The sequence below is a fragment of the Sciurus vulgaris genome (genome assembly GCF_902686455.1).
Source record: "Sciurus vulgaris genome assembly, chromosome: X".
Classification (NCBI taxonomy): Eukaryota; Metazoa; Chordata; class Mammalia; order Rodentia; family Sciuridae; genus Sciurus; species Sciurus vulgaris.
The window spans coordinates 121191917-121214885 of NC_136471.1; the positions used below are offsets into that span (position 1 = coordinate 121191917).

The following is a 22969-nucleotide window of genomic DNA, read 5'->3' on the forward strand; positions in this document are numbered from 1 at the left end:
GAGACAAAATAATGGACATTTACGATGTTAAAGCAGAGAGTAAAACTGTATCCTATCATTGGAGTAATTTAGAATTTAAAGAAATTATGTCACCATTAATGCTGCTTAGCTGCTAGGTCTAGATCCAAGCTCTGTTCACAAGTACAATTTGAAAGTCCACATGCCCGAAAACAAGGATTTGGCAATGTTATGAGCTTACAAACTACACCACATGCTTTCTCATCACCATCTTTTAGAGATATGTAGTTACAAGTACCTCTAAAATAGACTGATATTATACTACCAATAGCTAGTACTGACACACCACGGCAACATTCTGATGCAAGGATGACAGCATCAATAAATGAACCTTTTACCATGCTATAAAGATAGGATAATAAATGACAAGGTAATGCTACTCCAATGAAGTAGCTACTGAAAATGTGTTTCAAATAACCCTATAAACTTAAAATATGGTGTGCCAAATTTAATGAAGCCATTCTATTTGAATATCACCTTAAAACACATTACATAATTAAGTCAAATACTGAATAAATGTCTTGAAACCTGGCTCCATGGTTATTCATGTTAAATTACTTCACTCATCATTCTTTTAAAATTCTAAACAAAGAATACTTTTGGTTAGTAGGCTTTTAAAACAGACTGGTATTACAGTATCGGGTAACTGAAATTCTAGAACTATGCTTTAAGGAAATACATTAAAATATCTATTATTCCAATGTTTGCTTTTTCAAAAATACACTTCACATTTAAAACAGAGAAGAACCTTTTGTTCCAAATCTAAGGTGTTATAATATTCCAGGATGTGTTATTGTACAATTACACTGGGTCAAAATTTATCCTGGATTGCAAACAATTTAGCAAATAGTATAAACAGTGATCTAGTTTTTGAAGGCACCCAAGTGAAAGAGAATGCATGTCTTTTGTCTGGTATTCATCATGGTTTTGCCTGGAAGATCTTACTTAAGCTAGAAAGAATGAGCACTGTCACCAAAAAAAGCAAAGGTCCCCTATACACTATAAAGAAGTAATCTGGAATGCAGTCTCTGTAGTATAACAACAGACATAAGTATATTTAATAAGCATTCAGGTAAACTATAACCTCAACTACAGCAGAATTGAGTGATGATGAAGAGAAGGAGTCAGGAAAAAAAGAAGCAAGATGTTACAATTCTTAAAACCTCAGGGGTCTCAGATATGAATCAAAATGATCATTATGATACAGGGCCAAGATGAGTAAGAGGCTGCCAGTTAAAAAACACATTAATGCAGATCAAATACAGTTACAGAACTGGTTGAATGCCTCTTGTTATATATAAGTGGGGACTGTTATATGTCCAAAGGTATATTACATAGATTCTCATCCCTCTAATAGCTAAGTAGTATCCCTACAACCATTTTTGCTAACTAATTATGAAAGAAAAGTTAATCTGAATCAGTGATCATTTTGTTTGCCAAAAGAAGAGAAAATTTTGAGTTATGTTTGGAGGGAGAAAACATGTTTATACAAAGAGTTTAGGAAGAACTATTAATGATAACCATTAATAAGCTGAATGAATTTATGCATTCAAATAATTGCTGACTATACTAAAACCCCATATGTGATAGCCATATCTTTCTTTCAGCATATCTGTTCTCAACAATGAATTACACCTTGGTTTCTACTAAGCAATTTCTTTCCATTTTATGCTGTAATTTGATCATTGCTGACTTAAGTCAAGGTTTTTAAGGCTATATAGTGTTATCTTGTAAAATGTTCAGAGCAATTTGATTCTTCCTGTTCTTTCACACTTTCTATGTACTTTTTTGCAGTAATAATTTAAAAATTAAATTGTTTTTTCATGAAAAAGTGGAATCGTTTTTGGTGAGTGTTAACTTGGATGGGTTTTAATTTTACAGCTGAATATTATTTAATTGTGTATATAATTTTACTACTTTTAAGTCAGTCTTTGTATTGTCGTGACATAACATTAAGAATGTTTTAAACAAAAGCAAGGAAACGTATATCAAGGATCATATATAGTAAATAACTTTGGCTTGCAAATTCTACTTCCCGTACCACAAGGAGATAGATGACTATAGAAAAGCACAAAGAGAAATGTGTAATATATGTGTCACAGAATGGTTTAAACCAACCAAAAGTTGAATATCATATAAATGTCTACTAGTAAGGGATATTAAAATTGTATGGAGCAAAGTAAGTTCCAAAATAGCAAATGTTATTCAATTCTACTTTTGTTAAAAAATGTATATAGCTATGGAAGTCCAGAAGATACACAACACCATTAATGGTGGTTACATTAAAAGGAAGTGAAGGGTTGAGGTTGTAGCTCAGTGGTAGAGTGCTTGCCTAGCATGTGTGAGGCACTGGGTTCAATCCTCAGTACCACATAAAAAGAAATGAATAAAATGAAGGTATTGTGTCCATCTACGACTAAAAATATTTTAAAAAGGAAGTGAGAATTGTGATATGTTCTTTCATTTTTACACTTCTATTTCTTGAAATTTGGCAATAAACATGAGTTATTTTTATAAACAATAAAAACAGCAAAATACATGAATTTATTTATGAATAATGATATTTTCAATTAGAAGAACATGAACTTTATGAATTAACTAATTGGGATTGCATATGATAGATGGAAAGTTTCCACAAAACCACAGAATAATATTTAAAACAGTAAAAGGTGGTGATGGGGAAATGAAATCTACTTTGTTCATGCTATTTTTAGATGATTAGCAAAATCAAATACAAATATATTAATCAGATAGGTTGATAATTCGAGAATTACATTATATGCTAATTTTTGATTCAATGAATGACTTCAGTAGATATTCCACTTGAGCATTACCAGTTTCATATAGAAATTACTGAGTGGAATTGAATCCTGCTGAGTAATTTGCAACCTAAATATAACATTTTTCTCAATAACATAGGCATGTTTTAGCTTTATCAGTCCTTCAGTATACACATGCCAATATATATAAAATATATAATAAATGCAAGTTAATAATTTTAAGGTTAGTTTTCCATTTTCTCTTTTAAGTTTCTGGCTATAGTTTTAAAAAATATTAAGTATGATAGGCTTGAATAAGAACTCATATAAAGATATAATAATAATATGGAAAATTATTCTGAAGATACTAATAAGATGGAAAATGAAGGTATTCTTTCACTGACTATAATAAAAATTTCATGTGCTAGGAGATAAATGGAGCTTTAAAGGAATGAAGAAAGGGGTCCTAGTGGCTACTAATATAATAGTATAAGCCACTGCTATAAGAAGAAATCAAATAAGGCACACAATTTAAAGAGATAATAGGTCTGGATAAAAATGAAAAAAGTTCTAATAAGTTCCAAAAAGGGAATTGGTTGACTTGTGAGATAGTGGGCTCAATATCAAAAGAGATATTGCAATATTCTTGCTCAGGCGAAATAATTAGGTAGCTTCCAAAGTCACAATACAGTTCAGCCCCCAAATGAGAGTGGGTAGGAACAAGCAAACACATAACAGTTTAGCCTAAGTAAAGGAATGTGGTCCTGTTATGTCTCTGCCTACGTGTCTTCCATCTTCTCTTCCTCTCACCACCAGTAAATGTAGGTGTTTCCTCTATGTTAAATATTAGATACTTTCTAATATTTTATGTTGTCTTCTTATAATAATCTTTTCTCTTTCACAATTTTCCATTAACAACTTCCTGCATATGACTCCAACGTCTAACCACCTGTTTCCTAACAAGAGCTCTAGACATACATTTTCTATTGTTCAGTTCATTGACACTAATAGCTTAGATGCTAAATGCTCTGAATAATCAAGGATCAACAATTCACTCTACTAGATCCTTCATATCTATATTAAATTATTTTAATGTATATTTTTATTCTTACAACAGCCAATGAGGTAAGCTTTTAAACTGATTTTGCACTTGAAGAAATTGAAGCAAGAAAGATTTTTTTTTCTAGCTAAGATTACAAAGATAAGTGACAAAGCTATAATTTATATTCAGGTCTGGTAGATTCTACAGCACAGTAAGTGTTTTCAACTGAACATCCACTGGTAACTCAAATAAAAGCAATATTTTAAAAACTCAAGCCCATTATTTCTTTGCTTTTATTCATTAAGATAACAATAAATGCACCAACAGAGTTTGAGTTAGGCATCTTCTATGACTGTTTTCCTTTTTTAAATCCATGTACATGTTCTAAACATAGATGCTTGCAATTAATGCCTCTTCTTACTGCCTTAGTATCTACTGGGGTATCTACTTGCTAGACTTAAAACAGTCCTCACCTGCCTTTCTGCTTCTAGTCTTTTACAGGTCCAAAATATTGCTATGTGTAAAAGAATTCTGCCTTTCAAAATCTTTGATTAGCTTTCCAAAAGCCCAACTAAAGAAATATAGCTCATATAGCTCATTTTAACACTGGTACAGCTTTATCTGCAATTATTTCACTTTAATGTGAATTTCCAACCTTATAATGTGTTAAAATCATTAAGCAGGCTTGTTGAAAGGCATATTGCTGAGTTTTATCCCCCGAGTTCTTCATCAGGTGGGTCTGGAGTAGGGCCCCAAAATTTTTAAAAACACAAATTCCTAAGTGATGCTGATGCTACTGATCTGGGAACCACATTTTGAGAACCACTATAAAAGATGATGTGATCCTTGGTGGCAGTGACTGGCCTATGTCTAGAATATTTTAGGTGTTTAATGTTTGTTAGGACTGGACATAAAAATTCAAATTGCTACATATTTATTGTGTGGTTTATAGTATGGATACAATGTTGAATGCAACACAATCTGTGCCTTATTAACACATTAATTCCCATTTTTAATTTTGCAAATATTCAACAAAATTAACATAGGTACATCAAAATAGGTTGAAATCATAATATAGAGCTTACATATTATTATTATAATTTTCATAGAATATTTTCTTATTCTTATATAATTACATTACATACTGTATTTAAATTTGTGTAGGGGCTCCATATCTGGGATGTTAGGACAAAATGGGTTAAAGAGCATAATAACCAAGGGGGAAAGATGAGCAGGTGAATATACATTTAGTATACAGTGACAGATACCTTAACAGAGTAAATACAGGATACAGTGGGTGCACCCAAAAGAAGCACTTAACTCATCCCATTCTTGAGGGTTCAGACAAGGTTTCCAACTAGTCTAAGCTTAACTCCTTAGGATTTAGATGAGTGAAGGGGATATGGAAATTGAAGGAGTGAAGAAAGCTGTGAGATAAAGTATCACCAAGTTTGAGCAACTTTCAGTAGTTTAACAGGCGAGGATGACAGAACTAGTGAAGGAGTAATGAGGCAGGAGAAAGAAACAGAGGTCAGATGCTTACAAAAATCTTTTTAAAAATGAATAACTGAGTTAGTTGAGTAGTAAGTGTATGATTTCCTCAAACACTGTGCTTTTCTTTTCAGCTGTATCTTTGCAAAAACACTCTTTCCTTGGCTTTTTGTTTTTGTCTCACTTATAAAATCATATCATCTATAAAGGCTCATCTCACATACAATATCCATCATAAAATCTTTTCTCACAACCATTTCCTCATGTGACTCTCATAATACACTGTATCTAGTAATTTTTTTGTGCATTGTTGTTAAATGTTGTTATAGTTACATGTTTTTCCTCACCCTCTCCACTTACCCTCACAAAACTGGATTTTGAGGGGCTTGAGGAAATGATTTTATTTGTGTAGCTATACCTTGTAATCAAAGAGGTGCCTTACAAATGGTAAACAGTTAATCGATATTTGTTAATGCTTCAATTAGTGAGATGATGTGGTGTCACAAGAACTAAATGTTTCAAAGACAATAAAGTACGCTTAAACTCCAAAGGAAGGCTTAGTTTTATATGTAAAATCAAGTTGTATTAAATTTTTCTCTACATGCAATATAATTAAAATCTACCTCATAAAAGATTAAATGAGCTCTCATCCAAAAAGTAATATACTTTATACTAAAGTTATATGTAGACATTCTTTACCCACCAAATTACCAACACACTTTCAAACACTTGAAAGAATTTTGTCTATGTTGGATACTCAAGATCTAAAGTCACTGTGATGTGATTATGACAAGGAATAGAACATAGTTTCTATTTGTCCTAGAAGAACAATCAATAAACGCCAATTAAGAAGGTTTTTCCAGAAAATATTTGTAGTGATTGCAAATAGTTAAAGTTTCTCTTTCTCAGTATTTTCATAGAAGAGTTCATTTACATGAATTTCGTGGGCTGGGAAAAATCTTTAAAAAATCATAGGCTTCTTACACAAAATACGCCTTATTATTAGCTACAGATAATGTTTTCCACAAATGCTGAACTTAACTTCCTCATTAGACAAGGTAGCAGAAATGTCTTCAGTTGATGTCTGGTCTTATCATTTACTAATTTATATATAATCCCCAACACATACATTAAAATTTATTTCATATACAACATAAATAGGATTAAAATTTCCCAAGAAAGTCACTAAGATACCCCAAATGCTAAAACCCAGAGGTCCTGCTTTCTTATGAATGGGGCCTTTAATTATTTTAATCAGGCTGAAGTGGATATCACATGCTGCTGGGTGAATGACAACATAATTGGGCAGGTCATGGACAAATGATTGCCAGGATTAGGTGCACAAGAGACTGGGGTTGGTGGAATGAAGAGATGAGAGGTTTCCTTTTCTTCGGGCACAGAGAGGAAAGAAGTTGTCAGTGACCCCATTATGACTTGCCGTGGCTTGTTTTCCAAATAACACATGGTGAATTATTTGACCAAAATATGAAAAGATAATCTCTACTCTAGGTCCCAAGTAGTCAAAGTTACAAATAAGTAAGCATAAAGGTAATAAGTTAAGCCTGTCAACCTAGGCCTTAACCTCTTTCATGGCTATTTTTGGAGTGCAAGAGAGCATCTTTATACACATAGTTAGGAAGATAGGATATTTTAAAAAATATTTTCCAAGTTATTACCCTTTGCAAGACAAAAAAAGATATTATCAACATTTACACATGCTCTTATTCACAGGTTGTAATGTAGAAATGATACCTGTTCACTAAGAAATTTCAGAGACTTTGAGGTATGCCCATAGGAATGTCTATGAGTCAAGCTATAATCCAGATGTCCTCCTCTCTTTAAAATCACCGAAGATACATCTTTCAGTATACAACCTATCACATTATGGTTTATGACACCGTCTGCCAAATTTTTGGTGCTAAGATATTTATCATATGGTTGTTCTCCTTTGTATTACTAAAAACTTATTGAAGTATCTTATAAGTTAATCATTTTAAAATAATGACTACCTCTTTCTTCAGTGAAACAAGCTATATAGAGGAAATACCATATAGTTAGTTATAAACATTTCAGAAGTAATGAGTTGACACAGATTGTCTTTCAAAGATTCTGGAAGCACTAGATTTTGAACACTTATCTACAAAATTCACCTTCACCTAAATTCATTGTTAACAAACTATTATTCAAAAAAAATCTTACAAAATTTAACTCTAGTACATTTGGAGCAATTCTAATTTTGCTTTCACAAACATTCATACACTGAATAGAAATGAAAATTTCTCATGGCTCAAACATAAGCTAAAGGGTATCATGCAGTTACAAACTATGCAAATAAGTGATTTTAAATCCTAGATAGAGTAATTTGAATAGTTAATTCAGAGTGTTCAGAAATTTCCCAAGGTTTACCCACTTGAAATAAAACCTTAATATTGATATTTCACAAACACAAGTAGAACAGATAGTCTTGGAGAGAAAATAAAAGAAGGAATAGAATAATTAAAGATTTTATTTTAATTAGGGAAATTCTGTTAATTTATTGAATGACTATCTCACATTCTCAATTCTAAAAGGCCAGTGAAATAAGAGTAGGTGAAGGCATTTATTGTTTTTTTAATGACTTTTTTTTCTCATGGCTTAATTTTACTCTAAAAATGTGGACTATGTTGAGGTTTAATTTAGATAAAAATGTTTTAATACTTATTATTTTCATGTGAATTTTGCAGTCATGTATATAATGTATGTGTATATAATATGTACATATATGTATGTGTGCAGTATTTAAGGAACAAGCTCTAACAGAGAACATAATTTCTCACTGCCAAAGGTGAACAGGGAGTCCAAGAGAGCCAATTTGAACACTCCAAAAAGTTTGTATTTTTCCCATGGAATGTGTTCATAAATCATCAAGAAATTCTGAGGGTTATATCAGAATTTCTTGATTGATTTATAAGGAGGCTCATGGCAGAAACAAAATAGTAATCATAATTTTTTCTTTTAAGTTTCGTGAACTCCTATATAGTTCTCACCAAAGGTGGTGACTTTCTGTGCCCTGTTCTTTGTGCTGTTTTCTGTAACCTAGCACTTATATTAAGTGTACCCTTTGTATTGCTGATGTCTCTGCTTCTGTGGTAAGCTGATTCCAAAGTTATGGGTGTAGTTCAGAATCTTTAATATACCCATATTCCATTTCAATATGGCATTTGGTAACAATGTGGTTTCTGAAGGCCAAATATTTATTTTTGGAGGTTTCATGGTCTTTATTTATTTATTCTATGCAATATTAAACTAAATTAGACTCAATTCATCATTATTCATGAAGTCCTCAGACTTCTCCAAAACATATACATGACTGGGTCTGAAAGCCTCTGCTAGGGAGAGAATAGGAAGAAATCATATCATAGTGAGGGGTGAAATTGTGGGGTAAACCTCTGCACTACATAAATTCAGTACTCAAAAGAACAGTAACATATTTCAAAAGATTTTAAACTAAATTTTTGTAGAGATATTGAATGAATTAAAATTTAAAACTATTTTATGTATACATGTTTGGAAATTAATAAATTTTAGTTACTTTCCTGTACTTCATTTCTATTATTCTTTTTAAAATAATGGAAATATATTTTTTAAATAAAAAAAGAAGAGAGCCCTAGTCACCAAAGCTAAGGGATGAAACAAAGCCTCATTATCTCAAAATCAAAAACTCCATTTTAAAAAGAAGTCTGAGAAAACATTGATATTTGTTTATGAAAGATTCATAATTAAATTCAATTTAGGCACCCAAATAATAAAAGTAAAAAGCAACCCAAAACTTGGCATTCAAAAAATAGCATACTTTTTAAAATTTTATTTTAAAATATCACTAGTAGTGGGGATAGGAAGGATGATAGAATGAGACAGACATTATTACCCTATATGTTTGTATGATTACACTACTGGTATGACTCAGAACCATGTACAGCCAGAGGAATGAGAAGTTATGCTCTATTTGTGTACATTGTGTCAAAATGAATTCTACTGGCATGGATAACCAATTAGAACAAATAAAAAATTTTTAAAATGCTATTAGTAGACACTTAACAAAGATATACTTATTTGAAAATACTTATAAGTATCGCAATATATGTCTATATTTACCAAAACACAAAAAAAGCACTGTAAATCTTTGTTAATTAATAGTCATGGTTTAAGAACTTCCATAATATCTCTTAATATTTTCAATGCATCAGTTGTTTTTAGAAATTATTTTACCAGAATTCTGGCAACTCAGACAAAATGGTAACACAAAGTTGGCTTTAAATGGGACCATGATGAACTCTATATACCATTTGTCCCATTTAAAATTGTATTAAGCCCAGTATTAGGGTAAAAAAATGTAGAAGGAACAGTATGAAAAGAAATGTAATGAGTGGTCATATTACCTACAATTTCAGTTGTGCTGATCAACAATATAATTTAGTGAATGAAATCTATATTTGAATCCTAAGGCTAAATAATCTAAAAGAATTTAAGATTAATGTCACCATCTCTGACTTTTTATTATATGGTATTCCACAGTCTTTCCCTTTCATGTAATATTTTTTCAGGTAGTTAAATGTTATCTACCAGTTTGTCTATACTTACTATGTATAGGGAGAGGATTAGGCAATTTTGACTGGCAAGAAAGAGTAGGAAAAGGGCTGAGGTTACTGATACTGATTTGCAAATGAGCTACACACTTATGTTAATAAACTAGAGTTGGTAAGAACTTCAGGTAATATATTGTAAACATACAAAATAGTAATCTATAAAGAAACTTTTAAAAAATTTACACAAAATGACTAGTTCATATTTAACTGTACCTTGACACTGAAAGATATATTCTATTAATAAAAATAAGACTAACCATTTCAAAAAGCATTTACTCTTACTGGTGAAGTTAGTAAGAACTGTACTAATAAGAAAGAAATCAGACTGGAGATCTGCAAAGAAAATAAGATGGTTAACAGGAAGTTATCATTCTTAAGGTACCATTTAACTCATCTCCTCTATGTAAGAACTTAAGATAATACTTTTAGTTTGATAATAGAAAAATAATATTAAATTGGATGATATAGTAATGAATTGATTTCTCTAGGCAAAATAAAAATACAACTTATGTCAACATGCGGTACTTCAAATCCAGTTTCCATACAATTCATCAAAATCAAAATGTTCAACGTAAAATAAAAAAAAAAAAAACACCCTGATCAGCTCACAAACTACCTGCTATATAAGATGAATCCAAAATAAAGTATTAATATGAGTAACTGAAATCTATGGTACATCGTTTCCCTTAATTTTTGTTAAATGTGTCTTCATAATTCCTTCCCTTCTAAATGAAAATAACTTATGGGTTCTGTTTAGAATACCAATTTCTTAATCCTAATACTGTTATTTTAGGTTTTCATAACCATTTATTAAGCATATGTTAAACACCATGCTAATATAATTATTCACGTTATTTTAGTCCAGTAACATCTTGGGTTTACAGGAATAATACATGAGATATACTAGAAACACTGCCATAGAAGGTCTCAGTTTTCAATACTTTAGGTGTAAGTAATATTAAGATAAATACTTTCTCCTTTGAGAAAGAAAACAAGAAAATAGGCAAGAGTAAAGTAAACAGAGCAAGGCAAAGAATGGAGCAATTGAGAAGAAATAAGTCAATTGAGAAGAGATGAAAATGGTAAAGGAAAAGAGAAGAAAAGTAATAGGAAGCAAAACTAAAAATATAAACCTAAATTTAGTAAACTAGAAAAGAGAAAGCACTTTTTATGTCACATGATGTCATAATACTGATTAATCTCAATGAGCCACTCATTTCTGCTAAAATCCAGGGAAAGGATGGTAGGGTAAGAGAGAGAAAAAAGCACAGATGAACTTTAATGGGTCACCACACTCTCATCCGCTGATTATGTTGTTTCCCATTTGAACAATATTCTCCTGTTCTGGGGCTTAAAGAAACAAAAATCTGGTAATAGAGTTAAAAATGAGAGGCTAGAGTAAGAATAAAAGAAAATAAAGGAGACACACAAATGAAGTTAGAATGAACTTTCCAGATGACTCAGTAGTCCTTCAATCTGTTCCCTTCCCCCCACCCTTTCTGCCATCACTTTCAAGTCTTGCTCAATTATGTTTACCATTTTGAGGGTAAAAAAAATCCACTTGCTTATAGTACTTATTTTCCATCTTTCACTAATTATTGTTCAACATTATGACTATCTGCTGCAATCTATCTTCTTAACTATCCCAACCTGGATATTTTCCATTCCCGCAGCCTTTACAGGCACATCTATTGAACCATTTCTTGCCTTAATGGTCATCAGGTTCCTGAAGACCTTTCAAAATAGCAGTGAATATGTTTAATTATTAACACAAAGAAAATAAAAATTTTCCAAATGCTGAATTTAACCACCACATATGCCTCTCTTTTCAACTGATATTCCTAAGAAGAAAATATCTGTTTTTAATATGGATAGAATCTTTAGAACACGTTCACACCAAAAACAGTATTAACATCAAATTTAACAGATTCCTCAGGAATATGCCCAAATTTTGAATCAGTATAATTAGTTTCATCGGCTAGAAAAGTGCATCATGAGGGCAGAGTAGATTGTTCAAAGTATGCCGAAGTATCTCCCAGGGAGAGGACAGGCAGATGAAGTGGAAAAAATCTTGGGGGAATCCAGCAGCCTTTGAGGAGTTGGATCTTCAGAGGAAGGGAAGACATGCAATAGGACTCAGTCTGCTTTGCTTGGATGTTCATGATTTTTTCTTCTTCCTACCTGGCAGCCACAGATTCTCAGCCACAGAAATATGTTGATTTGAAAAGTTTAAAAACCACTTTTAATAAAGCATATAGCGACATGAAAAAGGACATAAGACTTCCAGTTTCACTTCAAATAAGAAAATATACTTTTTTAAAGAAGATCAACCTAGAAACACACATATCTAATTGGACATCGTGAAGATAGACCATACTAGCAATTTAAAAATATATTTAAATTAATCTGTGATCCATTCAACTTTCTCTGACCCTCAGAGAAAAGATTCAAGTTGTTTTTCTATGGATCTTAGGGAAAAAAATCAGATTTTATATATATATATATATATATATATATATATAACTTTCTGTAGTAGCAGGAAAATTTAAAATTACAGAAAAATGTGAAATGATTTATTCAACATCCTAAACAATAAAATTTAACATTCATCTTTTCATTTTTCAGTCTAAATTGGTATAGAATAATACTGATAATAACTCACTGTTCTGATGAATTAATGAATGGATTAAAGAATATTAATGATGTATTTAAATGTATTAGGAAATACCTTAATGCATCATCATAACCAACTCCTAATGTCCATTATGATGATGGAAGTTATAGAAGGAATGATTGTAGACTATAAATAATTTATACCTTTTAGAATTAATTTATCTACCTACCAATCCTTTTGTAGTAACAAAACCCAGAGACTTTCCATTTTAGCACCTCTGTATATTGTCTAATAAGTTAAAAGCACTTTATAAAACACAACATAGCTGACGATAAGAAGAGGCCAGACTAGGTTGTATTTACTGAAATGCATCATTCTTGCAGAAGTATGCCTCTCACTTGAACACAAGAAAATCTGGTAACTGGTTACATTACTAAATGAGAATATTTTCAAGAAATTCAACATTTTTTTCCTGCCTCCATTATAACCCCAAATCAATTTACTGGTTCTAGTAGAAGTCTGCCAAGCAACAGAACTCCAACTGGCCCAACTATTGTAGCATGTAAAAGAGAAGAGGTAGGAAATTTAATTACTATTGAGTTCCTCATGTGTGCCAGCATTTTTGATAGATGTTTTACATATTTTATCTATTTGAGGGAAACGAGCCCAGTGAAGGAATGGCAGTAAAGTTAAATTTCAACCATATTTCTAGTTTCAGTTCAGCTAGCTGTTTCAAAACTCCAGTAAGGAGTAAAATTTCATTTTCTTTCCTCTTTACCCTTGGCCCCACGTAATCTCTCACTGAATCTGAGATTTACTCAAATGCTTATTAGAATTCATCCCCTTTTGGTTGATAATCTTATAATTTGAATTTTGAAAGGGTATAATAAAACTGAAGGAAGAGCATGGAGAAAGCTTTGAGTTGTGGGTAAGTCATCATTCTAAGTCTCAATTTTCACATACACTTTCTTTGCAGGATTACCATAAGGAGTGAATGAAATAAAATATGTAAAACACTTAATATGATGCTTGGCACATTGTAAGAGCACAACAGTTGTTAGCTATGGTTATTATTATCACAAAAAAGTAAACCAATTCTCAGTTAACATGACTCACTTAAAGTCATAAGTCAATTTCACAGTAAAACCTAAAATCATGCTTCCCCAACCAACACTCTGCAGTTTTTAGTATTTTAGAATGTTCCTGTGATGCAAAGATGTATTTCCACATTCTTGTAGTATTTAAAAGTTGTTAATCATTATAGATTTTATTAGTTCATTTGTAGACTTTTAAAAACTTTCACATTCTTTTGATAAACATCAGAATCTTTGCGCCACAAAGAGTATCCTTCAAACAATTTTATTTTTTATTAGAGGCCATTTTCTATTCTCTTAGAATTAATCAAGTAGAATTAATTCATGCAGAAATGGTTCAACAGAAGACACATTTGTTATTGTCTTATTGTAGAAACAAAAGCAGTATGAACATTAGAAGAGGAAAGAGCTGCTCATCTACTGAAACAGTTGCTTTATCCCACTTGCCCACATCCTCATATTATGGTACAAGAAACTTCCATCAGGACAACCACTTTGTACAGTTTCTAGTAATGAGAACAGAAAATCATCAAAACTGTCATAGAGCAGAAAGGCTTTGTTTATTACCAACACTTTATTATTCAGTGCCCACCATAAAATCATATATTAAATTTTTAAAATTTTCACCAACTTTTACTTTACTTACAATGAACGTACTAAAGAAACATGATGACTTTAATTATCAGTGGTTAAGAGCCTTTATAAAGTATCACTGAGAAAAATCAGTCTTTTCATAAAGTTTCTATTATTATGACATGCAAAAGCAAATTTAGTTAAATGGTGTAACATGAAATAATTACTCACTTTGAACAGTTAGTAAGCTGTAAATAGAATACTTATTTAAAAAATTCCATACTTTTTTCAGATGAAGATTATTACCTCTTTTTTTATATAATATACTTTATTTTGTCAGAAGGGAAAAATGAGTCAACAGAGACATAAAATAGTAAAAATTAAGAATATATAATGTTCATTTTCTACATCTACCACAGAGACAGAATATCACTTTATTCAATCGATTTGTGAGGGGCATAGGACAAGAAAATTTTATGAACTTATTTATTTAAGGGCAATAGTTTTAAAACTAAAACTATAGTCCCTGTTTGGGAAATGAGTCGATTCTGCTATTAAAGATTAGAATTTTTATAAAAATATACATCTAAAATAAAAACTCACTACACTTTAATGAGCTAATCAATGTTAAAGCAGATAAAATAACGTATGCTGTTACAAAACATAGCTACTATAATTCAATAATTTGTAAAAATGGAACTTCTGAAAGTTACACCAGAAAAGGTTAAATTCATATACATCATAACTTTAATTTCTGTTCCAAAATTGTTAACCCAGTTCAAGGAGTATATATTATTATCCTATATTGTCATTATAGAAAATGCATATCCAAGTTCCACCATCACCAATATTTTTTTCAGTTTCTTTTAAAGCTATGCCTCATATTGCATCAAAAATTTAACAAGAATGGTTATTCGTTTTTTTTAAAGGGCTATTCAATTAGTTTATGTACAAAAAGGCATTTCCTTTCATTGGTATTCTTTCAAGTGTTAGCAAATTTTTAAATCAGTTCCTCCCACTGACTCTTAAGGTAATTATACATACCACAGTCTGATGATTAACTTGAATCACTTCATCGCCAGCATGGATTTTCTTACACCGATCTGCAGGTGACTGAATTTAACATAAAAGAAATGATAAAGAACATAAATTTTATCAGTTATTGCCTTTATCTGGAAACACTACAGAAAGTTCAGCTCCTTTAGATATTTTTTTGAAGACAATCTTTAAATTCTAAAATATCTTATAATTTAAACATAGGGCTGGGTATGTAGCTCAGTGGTAAAGCACTTGCCTAGCATGCAGGACCCCCAGGGTTTGATCCTTAGCACCATGTAAGAAAACTTTAATCTTTAAGGAATTAAACTAACAAAACCTATTATTGGTATTTAATATATTGTTTGAATTCTATTTATAGCCAATGACAGGAAACAGAAATGCAAAATAATATATAGATATTTATGTTTTAAAAGAATATGCTTCTGAGAGCATTAAGAGAAAACCAGTAACTGGTATTAAATTTGCAGACTTTATTTAGGCAACTGTGCTGTGCTCTACTGGGCAACTGCTTCAAAAATATATTTCAAAATATTATCTTTTTTACATTGACCTTTTCCATTTAATACAAATATTCACATTAAGCTCAGCAAATGAGTATTTTCAAGTACATGTATATGACCAGAATCCAAGCTTTAAGGTCTGATAACCAAATTGCAAATTTGTTTCACCATTAATAACACCAATTCAGAATAATCTAGAAAAATGAATTAAAATATGAATAGCATCTAGCTCAAAATAACTTACACTCTAAGTATCTAGTTACAAGAGCATGCTTTTTCTTATGTTTAACACAGGGTAATATGCTGGCCAAACAAAGCCATACTAAACAAACTAAAATGCAAACAATTATATAGGATATAGCAATTCCATCACTTTACTTCTTTAGTCCCACATGATATTAAAAACAAGAACAAACAAAAAGCAACTTGTAACTTAATGTTGACAAATTTCAAGAAGTCTTTTGGAAACTAAAATGTGATTTAGGACAGAAATTTTGTAACATTGTAGGTGTGGGTAATAAAGTTAAAATAGTATCTTTTCTTTTCCCATAAAGACTATTTATTATTGATTATATGCATGTTTAGACATTTTAATATGGCATTATACCTTCATATTTTGAACACCCAGAAAATGTTTTATATAAAAATGTTTATCAAATCAACTATAAATGTAGTTATATTATTCATTAATATCTACTGAAACCTGAAGAATGATGATAGAATCTGCAAAGTAAAATGCTACTTTTGAGACTCTGGAATAGGATTAATTTTAAAAGTAATTTTTAGTTACTTTATATTTGATTCAATTCCAATTTCTAATTATTTCAAAAACAAAGTTTTGAAACAATATTAACTGTAACTCACCAAGTTTTTAAAACTTCACAAAATTATACTCCATAGGGCAAAATTCAAGATAAGACACCATTCCAAGGAATTCCAGTTATTGAATTTATGACAATTTATATTGTTAAGGGGTAAATTCATCTATATGAACCCAACTCTAAGAAAATATATTTCACAGCACCTTTAGGAGGCGGGCATATTACCTAATCAGATTAGTACTATGTAATGATTCTGAAAAGACTGTAAATCATTATTACAACTATAGTCAGTTCCTGGGTTATTTGTTTCATTACTGATCTTTTAAAAGGAGAATATGGAAGACAATTATCAAGCAAATGGCTCTATTCATGATGTAAAAAAAATGATGGCTGGTATGCAAAATTAAAAGATAATGATAAAACTTTTTGCACAGGTCAGTGTAAAAAGGAGTAAGTCACATGAAGTACGACTAAACACTTAATTAGATAAGTGTTAAAATGGATCCTAGAGATCATGCTGTCCAAACTACTTATTTTTTAAATTTATTGGTTCTTTTTAGTTATACATAATAGTAGAAGCCATTTTGACATAATTATAGAAAGCATGGAATATATATTGTTCTAATTCACTCCCCATATAAGAAAATAAAAAAACTAGAGTACAGTAAAGCAAAATATAACTTACCCACTTTTATGAGAAGCTTTACTAAGACTCAACACAGAATTGCTAATTATAAATGACTGAGGATAACAAAAATAGTAAAATATTTTCAAGAAGAACCAAAGGATGAACTATTAAAACATGATTCAGATTTTAACTACTTCTAGATCAATCTTTCCTTTGATCATTAATTTATCAAATATTGCTGAGTAATTAATATGATCAAGGCATAGTGCTCAACCATTGTTTTTCACAGATCTCAGACAATAGAGAGAAAATTCCTACAAATCTTCATGATACACTTCAAAAGTACCATTTCTGTGATTCCTTCTCTGATTTCACTTGGCAGCATTTACTATTTTTCCCTTTGTTCATCGAAGCAAACCATACTACCTGTTTCTACAGATGAACGTCTACTTGCTGTCTACTCCTCAAGGGAAGCAAGCTAGTTTATTTTAAAAATCCTTCCAATTCCCAGTACCATGCCTGAAATATGGCAGACATAAAGCAGAGACTTCTTAAATGAAAAAAAGAATAAATGAGTTATCAAATGAATACACAACTAAGAATGATTAATGGCAAGAATATAGTTTATTGTATCTGACTGAATTCAAATTTGTTAAATAGTTGATGATATTTATCTAATTGATTTTTGTTGTTGCTGTTGGTTTGGTAACAGGGATTGAATTCAGGGGTGCTTAACCACTGAGCTGCATCCCAGGCCTTTTAACTCTTTTTTTTTTTTTTTTTTAATTTTGAGACAGGGTCTCCCTAAGTTGCTTAGGGGCTTGCTAAGTTGCTGAGGCTGGCTTTGAACTTGCAATCCACCTGCCCCAGATCCACCTGGGATTACAAGCATGTGTCACCACGCCTAGCTCTAAGCTGATAATTTTGATCCCCTATTACTTATATTTAATACCAAATGTAAAGCTGCTACAGCATTCCAACTGCCATATACTTTATGTGTTTCACCTTTTACAAGAAACTGAGCTACACATGTAGAAATATCAGTAAGTGATTGAAGTTAATAGGTGAATTAGATGAAGAAAATGTTGACCTTTAAGAATAAAATGTTGGTCAAATGTTGAGATCAATAATAACTTGGGATTACGCAATTTCCACCTTAGTCTTGGTTAAAGAAACATAGCATAAACATGTTGTTATAATTTCTAATAGAAAAATAATAAATTCATCACCTGCTTATAGGGAAATCTGGAATAACAAAATATAGGAATAATGATTTATTATGTTATTCAATTCTACTATACTAATCATGTTAATGCCCAATATGATCACTTCCTATTTCTCTTTCTATAGCATAGTTATAGTTCTCTATATTATAGCCTTTCACATTTATTTGCTTATTTGATTTTCACAATAATATAGTGAGGTATGTAGTACAGATAATGTATTTCCAATTTATAGCTGAGGAAACCAAAGCAATGAGAAGTGACTTGCAAAAATATTACACTGCCAGTAAGATGCAGATACTGGTTGTAGTCCCTAGGCCTGTGAATTTCTGACCCACTGCTTATAGTGATTCTCAAACTTGTTCATGTCTCAGAACCACCTGTTAAAACAGAATATCTTATTAATAAAGGCTGGTCCCCAGAATTCCTGATTCAGTAGGTCTATGTTGGGGCCTGAGAATTTGCATTTCTAGCAAGTTCTCAAGGGAGGCTGATACTGCTGCTGGTTCAGGGACTGCACTGTGGAAATCACTTAGCTACACCACACCATTCTGCCCCTCCTCTGACTTCAACTGAATTATACTGCAATATTTAGAGAACTGACTCAACTGATGTTCTTTTTGGGAATCAGCTAAATTTCTTTAAGTAGCTAAACTTTTGACAGATAGAGGTAGATTCTTTTAGATGTCACAATAATTTGTCATGAACCATAAAATACTTAACAAAGATAACTCTCTGACTATAAATAGAAAACATCTGATTTACTCTAAGTACCTAATTCTAAACTAAATAAAATAAATAAAATACAAATGAAACCAGCACCTATTAACTCTATGTATTTTTAGTTATATGCCCATTTGTTTTTGTCCTCAGAAGTCATCCTCAATCAAATGAGATATACATACACCAAAATATGAAATGTTGCAATACTTACATTTTCTGTGGTTCCAGTAATTACATGCAGGCCATCATATGTTGATTTAATATACATACCCTAAGAAAAAGACAGCATCAGAAAAAAAGCAATTGAAATATTTTCAAATATATTATAACTTCATTTTAAAAATCTATGATTTAACAATGCTGTTTTTAACCTAGTGAAAAATTACTATCTCAATGTTCTGATTTCTAAGATTTTTCTGAAAAAAAAAAATCCTACACTCAATTAAGTATTTGATAAGTGATTTACCTATGAAACTTATAAAATGCAGTACAGTAATTTAGTATTTTGAAGAAAGGATACACCACACTTCTCCACAAATCTATACTATAAACTTTGTGGCAAAACGTAAGTTACAATGGGAAATTCAAATACATGTATGATTTTAGCCTATGGTAATTGATATAATTTCACAATTGAAAGCACTTTTACAGAGATACTTCAACTATAACTGGAGCCAGAAGCGTAGCAAAATCTTAAGTATGTAAACTTTGTACCTCTGATATTTTTCAGTACCTTGTATTCCTGCTTCATTTCTTATTGATGATGTTTTAATAATTATATCAAATTATCTCTACATCAGTAAATAAAAGGTACTGCATGGCAATTCCTTTTCCCAAAGGTAAGATTCCATTTTCCGTTTAAATAAAGCCATTTTACAAAATGCTTCATTATAGTTTTCAAATTTTCCAGAAATCCTGAAATTGGGCAAGCTTTATGAATAAATGAAAACTTCAAATTATGGATGGTGATGATAATTTAAAGGAAAAAAAATCACAATAAAATATTCATACTTTAGATATTAAATAATTAATTAAATCAGAAAAACATGATTATGTGAATGGTTTTTTGCCCTCAAAGGAAGGATCTGTTACTCTAAATTCTCATTTGAGGGGAAAAATTACCTGAATTTTACCTACTTTGAATTTCAAATTATTAATTTCATAAATAAAATCACTAATTTTAATAAACTTCAAATCTGAAACACAAGAGATTTAACAATAACCAACAATACCACTGCAGGAAAAGCATACATTTAGCATTTATGTGAATGAAACAATTACTATAATGTTAATTAACCATACCTTTATGTTAATTACACATTTAGATACTTGAATATACATGTGTTTTCACTGAAAATAAGAGATAAAAAGCAGTGAAGTTTGTGGCATGGAACTACTAAGAAATCGCTGGGTAGGTTTCAATTCTAAAAAGTCATATCAGTAATGCCATATATCTAAAATGTTAGTATCCAAAATGGCTGAGTCTGTACTTCTAATATGAAATGAAATGAATATAATTTTAAAAGATGATCATTTGCCTGTGAACTCTTGTTTCTTAAAAGAAAGTTCAGCACTTTATATAAAATAAGTAACCTCAGCAAAAGTATAAATGAAACAATTAATGAATTCACCTGTAGTTTTTAACTGTAACTATGTGGCAATAATCAACCTTATGCTGGTGACAGTTGTACAGGTACTTCCTTTTGACATTAATATTTATCCCATTATTTATTGGAAGTTAAATATAATGATATTATTATATTATTTAGGCAAGGATATTTCTTCTAACATCTTTTCCCTAGTAACTAACAAGATAATATCAAATCAATAAAAGATCTTAAAACATATTTGTAACAGCTAGACACTACGTTTTGTTTTGATTTTTTACATAGAAGGATTGTAAAAGGATAAAGTAGAAAAACAGATAGTGAAAGAAACATTATATATTGTTTAGACATAGAAAACAATCATCTATCATTATCTGTCACCATCATCACTAATATCTAATTGTTGCAATGTACCAGGGACTATTTTAAGTGTCTTACATTTATTTCACAATAGCCTATGTAGTGAAACTATCTTTAACCCTGTTTTAGAGATAAGGACACCGAATCACAGGGAAGTTGGAGAGTATGCCTGGTAAAGAAGTCTGACCCAAGAGCCCACACACTTAACAACTAGTCTTATGATTTGTGGAGTTATTAACATATTATCAGGTAAGAGAGTTAATTTATTTTTCTTAGTAGAACATAATAGTTGGCAGTTGTGTTGACTAAAGGTCAACAGATATATGAAAAAATGTTCAACGTCTCTAGCAATTCGAGAAATGCAAATTAAAACTACACTAAGATTTCACCTCACTCCAGCCAGAATGGTACTTACCAATAATTAAAGTAACAATGAATGTTGGTGAGGATATGGGGGGAAAGATTCACTCATACATTGCTGGTGGGACTGCAAATTGGTACAATCACTATGGAAAGCAGTATGGTGATTCCTCAGAAAACTTGGAATGTAACTGCTTTTAATAATCAAAACTGACTTCTTTAGTCTTTTTTCTCCCTCTGGTAGTACTCGTGAGAAAAATGTCCAGTCAGGAAACAAGTTGTTTGGATGAGTTCCAAACTAATCTTCTGAACAACAGAGTCCACAGAAATACATGTGATTACTTTTTGCCTCTTAGAAATGACCAATCATCAGGAAGACATGTAAATCAAATCGAATGTCTTTTTTTCTTTTACGGAGACTAAAAATGGTTTTCCACTCAATCAAAACTTCCACTCCTCCTTTTCTTTCTGTTTAATTTTAAAATCAATTAATTCTGGATCAGACTTTAATAGCTCCCTCTGTCCTACTCAGCGCACCAAAATGACATTTGCTTCACTCTTTTTCCAAATGTCCAAGGCAACCTCACTGTCAAGTCAGTCAGCATAAGACCTATTTGGAAATAATCCAAGCACTTAAATAGAAAAAGAACTCTCTAGGTTGAGAAGCTTCCCTAAGAATACCCCAGTCCCTTCCTCACTATTCAACTCATCTTTTGGCTCTGATCCAGGTTTGATATGCTTAAAATAAATCTCATTTTCTTTCCTTTAATTTTCTACTAATTATTGTTTAAAAGCAAGTTCACATTCTAATCATAACTAAGCACATTTCCCACCATTTCTTATAATGCTTCAGAACTCTCAAATCTAAGAAGTCTTATAAATTTGACTAATTTGTTAGGAAGCTGATGAACAATCTATCCAGTTTATCAGTGGAAGAATGAAGCAGTTACCTTTTGCCTATGAGAGATGTTGTTTTAAAGTTGGCAGGAGACCTACAGATCTTTCTAAAGTAATTAACTTCATTAAAGCTTGGTGTTCTTCCATGTCTTTCTATTTTTTCCCTTCTTTTATCATTTAGACATTTCCTGTGGCTAAGCATATGCTAAATGTTATAAAAATCTTCAAATCTATTTATTTCAAATGTGATTTACTAAGTTTAAGGATGACTGAGTTTTAAAATGATACCTTGAATAAGCTATGTAAAATCTCTACTTAGTCTTTTAAAGTTTGATACCAAACAGAAGATATAAGTTTATACTTAACTCTTTAAATTAGTAGTCAATATTTTAGGTTTTTCTTTTCCTCCCTTTGAAATATCAACTCAGTAAAGTGCTGCCATTGCCCTTTAAAAATGAATTTCTTTAAGTTTATCCAGTTTTAAAGTCATCCTCCTAAATTCATTTAGCAATTCCAAAATCTAATATGGGAAAAACTTTGCTTAGATGTACTTTATTTACATTTACCTGAATTAA

General features: G+C 31.0%; 1 protein-coding gene across 5 annotated transcripts in view; it reads right to left on the reverse strand.

The window, feature by feature from the left end:
* CNKSR2 (connector enhancer of kinase suppressor of Ras 2) overlaps positions 1-22969 on the reverse strand; it is a 283644-nt gene that overhangs the window by 124111 nt on the left and 136564 nt on the right. For all 5 annotated transcript variants that reach the window (XM_079122826.1, XM_079122825.1, XM_079122824.1 and 2 more), the window contains exons 7-8: positions 19382-19441; positions 15261-15329 (exon numbers count right to left, since the gene is read on the reverse strand). In XM_079122826.1, coding sequence (XP_078978952.1) covers positions 15261-15329; positions 19382-19441 — 129 coding nt within the window. The remainder of the gene's footprint in view (positions 1-15260; positions 15330-19381; positions 19442-22969) is intronic.